This window comes from Micropterus salmoides, unplaced genomic scaffold (assembly GCF_014851395.1).
Source record: "Micropterus salmoides isolate LMB-PRFRI ecotype aquatic unplaced genomic scaffold, ASM1485139v1 Ms_hic_scaffold_1589, whole genome shotgun sequence".
Classification (NCBI taxonomy): Eukaryota; Metazoa; Chordata; class Actinopteri; order Centrarchiformes; family Centrarchidae; genus Micropterus; species Micropterus salmoides.
The window spans coordinates 1-9,339 of NW_024040695.1; the positions used below are offsets into that span (position 1 = coordinate 1).

The window sequence follows — 9,339 nt, forward strand, 5'->3', positions numbered from 1 at the left end:
CAACAACTGGGCCAATTAATCCAAACACAGAGAGACAGAAACTGTCAACATGAGCGATTAAATACAGGTGAGATACCAGGTGAGACACAACAGGTATTCAGACAGCTGAAAACCAATCACGACAAAGTACACAGGAAGTCACATGAGGACAGATTTAACAAAATAAAACAGAACACGTGGAACAAACCACATAACTGAGCAAACCTTATCAAGGGGAACATCAAACCCAGAACCACGACCCTGATGATTGGTCCCACTAGTTACTGACATCACAGACGGAACTGTCGTCTCACAGGTTGGATTTATTACAAAATACTGCGTTTACTGTGTATATACGTTGTGTGAAGTGTCTGAGCTGCAGCTTCATGTCACAGCAGCTTCAGTATTATTCATATTAATATTTATGATATGATAATCTGCTGGAAGAGCAGCTGAAGGTCGGCCTGAGCTGCTCTGTTCATTATTTCATCATCCTGTGATCTGCACTGCGATTGGCTCCCTGCTGCGGCCTGTGATGCAGGTGAAAGGTTCTCCGTGAAGCTGCAGTGGAACCCTGAACATGAAATCCCTGAAGGAATGTTCTGCGAGATTAAAGTGTGAAGCCTCCTGCTGTTAGCTCGGGCTAACTGCTCCCCTTGGTTTCTATAAGGAATGCTAACAATGCTAAGAGGCTGAAACACAGAAAAACAGTTTCACTGAGCCACAGAAACACTGCAACAGTTTATCAGGAGTCCAAGAGAAGCCGGGACAGAACCAAGAACCCGCTTCACCATCAGCAGGTGCACTGCATTAAAATAAGGGCTTTAGTTTGCTGTCTTTAGCCAGGTGGAGGCTGTTCCAGAAATGTAGAGACATTATTATAAAAACAGCCCCTGTTAATAAACTGCCATCATTCTGGTCAGTTGGGATTGAGACTCTTGATAAATCTCCACTTGTGCTCAGGTAGCAGTAAAACTCCTGCGTCTGTCTCCTGCAGCTGTTTATCTTCCGGGCAATCAGGGTGGAGGGCGTCGACTTCACTCAGTGCGCGACTCACGGCAGCTTCAGCCGCCGCTGGCAGGAAACCTCCTACAACATGTTCCACTTCACCACACTTTACGTCGTCCCCCTGCTGGTGATGAGCTGCTGCTACAGCCGCATCCTGCTGCACATCCACCTACAGCACCTGAGAAACAAAGGTAAGACACACCTGTATCAGACCTGCATCACACCTGTATCACCACTGAAACACACCTGTCTCACATGTGTCTCACACCTGCATCACACCTGTCTCACACCTGTTCATCCTGCTGCACATCCACCTGCAGCACCTGAGAAACAAAGGTAAGACACACCTGTATTACACCTCTATCACACCTGTATTACACCCGTATCACACCTGAAACACACCTGTATCACTCCTGAAACACACCTGTATCACAGGAGACCAGAGTAAGACACACCTGGAACACACCTTTATCACACCTGAAACACACCTGTATCACACCTGACACACACCTGTATCATACCTGTATCACACCTATATTACACCTGTATCACACCTGTACCACAGGAGACCAGAGTAACACACACCTGTATCACGCCTAAAACACTCCTATATCACACCTGAAACACGGCTGTTCACAACTGACACACACCTATATCACACCTGTATCACAGGAGACACACCTGAAACACACCTTTATCACACCTGAAACACTCCTGTATCACACCTGTATCAATCCTGTGTCACTCCTGTACCACACATGTATCACACCTGTATTGCTCCTGTGTCACTCCTGTATCATACCTGTATCACAGGAGACCAGAGTAAGACACCTGAAACACACCTTTATCACACCTGAAACACACCTGTATCCCTCCTGTGTCACTCCTGTACCACACATGTATCACACCTTTATCACTCCTGTGTCACTCCTGTACCACACATGTATCACACCTGTATCACAGGAGACCAGAGTAAGACAGACCTGAAACATTCCTGTATCACTCCTGTATCACACATGTATCACACCTGTACCACACATGTATCACACCTGTATCACTCCTGTATCACACATGTATCACACCTGTATCACTCCTGTGCCACTCCTGTATCACACCTGTATCACAGGAGACCAGAGTAAGACACACCTGAAACACACCTTTATCACACCTGAAACACTCCTGTATCACACCTGAAACATTCCTGTATCACTCCTGTATCACACATGTATCACACATGTATCACACCTGTATCACTCCTGTGTCACTCCTGTACCACACATGTATCACACCTGTATCACAGGAGACCAGAGTAAGACACACCTGAAACACTTCTGTATCACACCTGAACACACCTGTATCACAGGAGACCAGAGTAAGACACACCTCAAACACTCCTGTATCACTCCTGTATCACAGGAGACCAGAGTAAGACACACCTCAAACACTTCTGTATCACTCCTGTGTCACTCCTGTATCACTCCTGTATCACACCTGTATCACAGGAGACCAGAGTAAGACACACCTCAAACACTCCTGTATCACACATGTATCACTCCTGTACCACACCTGTATCACTCCTGTATCACACCTGTATCACTCCTGTGTCACTCCTGTACCACATGTATCACACCTGTATCACAGGAGACCAGAGTAAGACACACCTGAAACACTTCTGTATCACACCTGAACACACCTGTATCACAGGAGACCAGAGTAAGACACACCTCAAACACTCCTGTATCACTCCTGTATCACAGGAGACCAGAGTAAGACACACCTCAAACACTTCTGTATCACTCCTGTGTCACTCCTGTATCACTCCTGTATCACACCTGTATCACAGGAGACCAGAGTAAGACACACCTCAAACACTCCTGTATCACACATGTATCACTCCTGTACCACACCTGTATCACTCCTGTGTCACTCCTGTATCACTCCTATGTCACTCCTGTATCACTCCTGTATCACTCCTGTGTCACTCCTGTATCACTCCTGTGTCACTCCTCTGTCACTCCTGTATCACTCCTGTATCACACCTGTATCACAGGAGACCAGAGTAAGACACACCTCAAACACTTCTGTATCACACCTGTATCACTCCTGTGTCACTCCTGTATCACACCTGTATCACAGGAGACCAAAGTAAGACACACCTTAAACACTTCTGTATCACACCTGTATCACTCCTGTGTCACTCCTGTATCACTCCTGTGTCACTCCTGTATCACACCTGTATCACACCTGTATCACACCTGTATCACTCCTGTGTCACTCCTGTATCACTCCTGTATCACACCTGTATCACAGGAGACCAGAGTAAGACACACCTCAAACACTTCTGGATCACACCTGAAACACACTTGTATCACAGGAGACCAAAGTAAGACACACCTTAAACACTTCTGTATCACACCTGTATCACTCCTGTGTCACTCCTGTATCACTCCTGTGTCACTCCTGTATCACACCTGTATCACTCCTGTATCACACCTGTATCACTCCTGTGTCACTCCTGTATCACACCTGTATCACTCCTGTGTCACTCCTGTATCACTCCTATGTCACTCCTGTATCACTCCTGTATCACTCCTGTGTCACTCCTGTATCACTCCTGTGTCACTCCTGTGTCACTCCTGTATCACTCCTGTATCACACCTGTATCACAGGAGACCAGAGTAAGACACACCTGAAACACTTCTGTATCACACCTGAAACACACTTGTATCACAGGAGACCAAAGTAAGACACACCTCAAACACTTCTGTATCACACCTGTATCACTCCTGTGTCACACCTGTATCACACCTGTATCACTCCTGTGTCACTCCTGTATCACTCCTGTATCACACCTGTATCACAGGAGACCAGAGTAAGACACACCTGAAACACTTCTGTATCACACCTGAAACACACTTGTATCACAGGAGACCAAAGTAAGACACACCTCAAACACTTCTGTATCACACCTGTATCACTCCTGTGTCACTCCTGTATCACACCTGTATCACACCTGTATCACTCCTGTATCACACCTGTATCACTCCTGTGTCACTCCTGTATCACTCCTGTGTCACTCCTGTATCACACCTGAAACACTCCTGTATCACACCTGTATCACACCTGTATCACTCCTGTGCCACTCCTGTATCACTCCCATGTCACTCCTGTGTCACTCCTGTGTCACAGGAGACCAGAGTAAGACACACCTGAAACAATTCTGTATCACACCTGTATCACTCCTGTGTCACTGCTGTGTCACTCCAGTGTCACTGCTGTGTCACTCCTGTTTCACAGGAGACCAGAGTAAGACACACCTGAAACACTTCTGTATCACACCTGTATCACATCTGTATCACTCCTGTGTCACTCCTGTGTCACAGGAGAACAGAGTAAGACACACCTGAAACACTTCTGTATCACACCTGTATCACATCTGTATCACTCCTATGTCACTCCTGTGTCACAGGAGACCAGAGTAAGACACACCTGAAACACTTCTGTATCACACCTGTATCACATCTGTATCACTCCTGTGTCACTCCTGTATCACAGGAGACCAGAGTAAGACACACCTGAAACACTTCTGTGTCACACCTGAAACACTTCTGTATCACACCTGTATCACACCTGTATTACAGGAGACCAGAGTAAGACACACCTGAAACACTTCTGTATCACACCTGAAACACACCTGTATCACAGCAGACCAGAGTAAGACACACCTGTACTATACTGACATCACTAACGGAGCCCCTCCCTCTCTCAGCAGGTGAGTCGTACCTGCGTCGCAGTGGCACCGACATTATCCCGAAGGCTCGGATGAAGACTCTGAAGATGACAGTGGTCATCGTGCTGTCCTTCGTGGTGTGCTGGACTCCGTACTACCTGCTAGGGATCTGGTACTGGTTCCAGCCAGACATGCTGCACGTCACACCTGAGTACGTCCATCACGCCCTCTTCGTGTTCGGGAACCTGAACACCTGCTGCGACCCTGTCATCTACGGCTTCTACACGCCGTCCTTCAGGGCCGACCTCGCCGCCTGCTGCCGCAGGACGAGGAGCAACGCCTCGCCGCGATCGCTGGACCGCCTATCTGCCAGAGAGGGTCCTCACAGCGGCGAGCACGAGTCGGACCCCGCCAACAACAAACAGGCTGCAGGAGACCAACACTGACCAATCAGAGGACAGGAGTTTGATGTTGTCACATTCTGTACCTGTGAACGAGTGTGAAAACCTGAGCTGGACCGGCAGGTGGATCAGGATCACTTCCTGCAGCTCCAACAGGACAGAAATATCTGGTTCGTCTGTTCAGAGCAAATGTTTTCATGTTGAACCGATTTAGTAAAATTCTGTTTTAGATGTGAAAAGTTTTCTGTTTCTTCACTGAAGATGAGTCGAGTCTCGCAGGAAGAAATCTGCAGAGCTTTTATTGATCCAATGATTCTGTTCTCTGGTTCTGTTCCCAGGTTTCCTTTGAGGTGATGTTTTGGTTTGTTCTGAAGGTTCCCACAGATTCAGAGAAGCTTTGATGCCACGTTAATAATCACAGTTTAATTTCATCACATTATGAATGTATCCAGCACAAACAGGAAGTTCTTCATGTCAGTTATTGATCCTTTAATAAAATCTGAGTCTGCTAATGTTTCTGATAACTGAACAGCTTTTTATTGATCATTTCATCAGAAGGTCAACGATGTTAACAAGACGATGAGGTTCGTTAACGTTCAGAAAAATTATCAGATTCTTGGTAATTAATAATCTTTTTAATGACAGATAATTGACATTTTGTGGTAATTCATAAAAACGTCTCTGCTCTACTTTTGGATCATCGTCACTATGAAAGAATCAGGTGAGTTTACAGTCACTCATGTGACAGAAGCTTTTATCCAAATAGACTTCCATCTGAGGAACAACAAGCATCAATACATTCAGAGATCTACAAGTTAAAATAAATACTAGTAAGAGCTGTTAACACGTACGGCATCAGTGGGGTGAATACCTGGGGAAGAAGCCATCACTACCAGAGAACTGTGAGGGGACAGAAGAAGAAGGACAGGAAGTGCATGTTAGAGGTTTGAGGTGTTATCAGAGGAAGTGTTCAGGAGCTTCTTGAAGTCAGAGAGGGACGTTCCTGCTCTGATGGCGTGTGGTGGCTCGTTCCACCATCGTGGTGTCACAGATGAGAACAGGGACTGAGGTCGCTTTGTGTGAAGGGATGGCAGAGCCAGGCGGCGTTCGTTCGAGGAGCGCCGTGGCCCAGAAGGAACGTAGGCTTGAATTATGGAGTTTAGGTAGATGTTGCAGACCCAGTAGTAGCTCTGTATGCAGCATCAGGGACTTGGATTTGATTCTGGAGGCCCCGAGGAGCCAGTGGAGGTCACTGAGTAATGGAGGAACATGAGTCCTTTTAGGCTGATCAGAAACCAGACTGCTGAACCATCTGTAGGGGTTTCACAAGCTGAAGAGCTGGAGGGCAGAGTGGCCTGGACCAGGAGCTGGGTGGCGTGCTGAGTGAGGGAGGGGCTGATTTTTCTGATGTTGAATAGAGCAAAGCGTCACGACGGAGAGACAGCAGCAAGATGAGAAGGACAGCTGGTCAGTCATGAAGTTTCTCACCACGCTGGTGAGTGACGACTGAGGAGCCAGGTTGTAGTGTGATGTTATGGTGGATAAATTGCTTGCCTGGAATGACCAAGAGTTCAGTCTCAGAGAGGTTTAGTTGAAGGTGGCGAGACTTCGTCCATGCAGATATGTCCGAGAGACAGTCCGTGATACACGCTGAGACGGTGGGGTCGTCTGGCGGGAAGGATAGGTAGAGCTGCGCATCGTCTGCGTAGCAGCGGTGAGAGAAGCCATGCAAGCGAATGATTGGCCCCAGTGAGGTGGTGTAAACTGAGAAGAGAAGGGGCCCTAGCACTGAGCCTTGGGGCCCCTGTGGAGAGGCAGTGGGACGAGGACAATTGTCCTTTCCACAACACAGTGTAGGATCGCCCAGAGAGGTAGGATTCGAACCACAGGAGTGCTTTGCCTGAGATGCCCGTTGCTGAGAGTGCAGATAGCAGGATCCTGTGATTGGCTGATGGGTCGAGCAGGATAAGACCCGAGAACCGGGCTTCACTTGAACCAATCAGCTGACAGCAGTGAGTTCAGTGTTTAAAGGACACATCAGTCACACCTGTTCACCTGAGACACAACACCTGAAATGTTTAAAGATTCAAAAAGATCCATAAACAAAGAACTAATAAAATAAAGATAAATTAGGGGCGAGCCGGCACGACTGAAACACTTTTCAGATATACCTCCTTTTATAACATTACAGACAGAAATCATTTGTTGTTGTCATGTCTGTGCAGGACAGAAGAAACACAACAACGTACATTTAAATAGTTTCTGTTATTCTTGTTATTTAGAAAGCGTGACACTACCCTTCTTAATACGTGATTGCAAACTCATTATGTCCTTTTTCTTAATAAAAAATAGTATAAATATAACTTAGCTAGCTAACTAGAAAATCTAACAGCTAATGCACATTAGGATCAGATCTGTGCTGCTCTTTTTTATCCACATCTGCAGCCTGTTGTCCTGGTCTACTCTGAAGACCCTGTTATTTGGCTGTGAGCATCCTGGTGGTCCGGCCGGCAGCCTGGATGACTCTGCCGCCCCCCCCCGGCGTATCTAAATAAGGTGACGAGATGTTTAAACTTCACTCGCTTCTAAACTGTAAAACTTTGACATTTAAAACTTCAGGATGTGTTAAAGCACTAACTGATCTGTCATGTGACCATGACACCATAAACACAACTCGTCATTCATCACTTGAGTGAATTTACTTTCCGTGACTGGAAACAGCTTCTTTCGGATAACTCGGTGAAAGAGTGACGTATCCACCTGATTTTTCTCGGTTCTGTATGTGTTCTGTATGTGCTGAGCTAGTTTGGCATATCAGACTAGGCTCCGAGAAAATCGCTGTGTTTCAATCGTCCCGGCTCTCCCCCACACTAAAATTAAACATAAAAAACGCGAAATATACTGACAGCTCATCGATACTTCCAGATAATCAGTCCATCCAGTGAAGTTAAAATGCAGTTTTTCTTAAACCTTCATGAGCTGCTGATTCAAAAGAATTGTTAATAAAAAAACAAGACATCTGTTTTCTGCTTCTATCCAGTTTTATTTGGTTTTCATGTGTCTAAACATCAGAAAGGACAACAGACAGAAAGATCCTCGGAAACACGTTCAAATACAGAGAAGAGTTCCTCCAGTGAAACTTTAGGATGGTAACAAACCAAACCTCATACAAAAACTGTCAAAAATGTAACTCTTCTTCCGTGTGAACACGATCTAGGTGTCACTCTGGTTTTGAACTCTTATGTTTCTGTGTCGTCTCTTCTGTTAAAAAAGCAGTTTAAAGCTTTGGGATGCTGTTTTAACATTTTTATGACATTAATGAAAATAAAATGTTTTGAGAGAAAAGAAATCAGAAACATTAAAGCATCACTTTTCTCATTGGTTCTAGCCTTCACTCACTCTACGATCTCTACATCTTTAGTTTCTACAGCGTGTTGACAGGCTGAAATTAAACTACAAGGGAAAATAATCAGGTAACACTGAACGTCTGTGTAGAATATAATCACATAATCAATAATAATCACATGAATGGCTTCTTATGTCCACTGTAAAAAATGAAACCTGAGGAGTTTAATAATCAGTGTTTCTACCTTCAGCTGAAAACACGACATTTCTTAAATTCTAAAATATTTTCACATCATTCAACTAACAGAAAGAAGAAAGTCAAACAATAGAAAACAGAGTAAAAAGGTAAGAATCATAATATTATTAGCAACAATAAACATTTTAAAAGGTCATTTTGGCAGAATTTCCTCCTCACCACCGAACGGCAGTGACAGAAAAATATGAACTGAAAGAAGAAAGTTCTAGAAAAAGAACATCATAAACATTTTTATATTTTTAGAAACACTTGGTGACCTTTGACCCAGAGGACAGCAGAGGGTCCATGAGACTGGACATGACTCAATGTGGCATGACAGAATGAGTGCGACTCGAGACCCAACAAGACTTTTGACTCTATGACGGACAGCATCGATCTGGTGGGTCTTATCATTGAGACTGTGTGAGTTCAATTGATGAGACTCGATGAGACTCGATGAGACTCGATGAGACTCGATGAGACTCGTTAATCTGCTCACACACTCAAAACGAACCTAACAAGCAGGATTTGGTTCTGCTTATAAGTTAGTTACAAGTTAAAAACCAGTTTGGATGCATTAAGTCAAAATAAATGTCACACAGAAAGTCACATTTCCATTTCAAGGTTTTTGTTACTCAGGG

At 45.1% G+C, this 9,339-nt stretch overlaps 1 protein-coding gene across 1 annotated transcript; it reads left to right on the forward strand.

Moving 5' to 3' along the window:
* Positions 1-976: 976 nt before the first annotated feature.
* On the forward strand, positions 977-5,642 carry LOC119904853 (gonadotropin-releasing hormone II receptor-like; the record flags this gene model as incomplete). The annotated part of the gene is made up of 2 exons (XM_038721512.1): positions 977-1,178; positions 4,757-5,642. Coding segments are annotated over 2 exons (609 nt in total), but the record flags the coding sequence as incomplete, so codon positions are not given.
* Between the last annotated feature and the right edge of the window lie 3,697 nt (positions 5,643-9,339).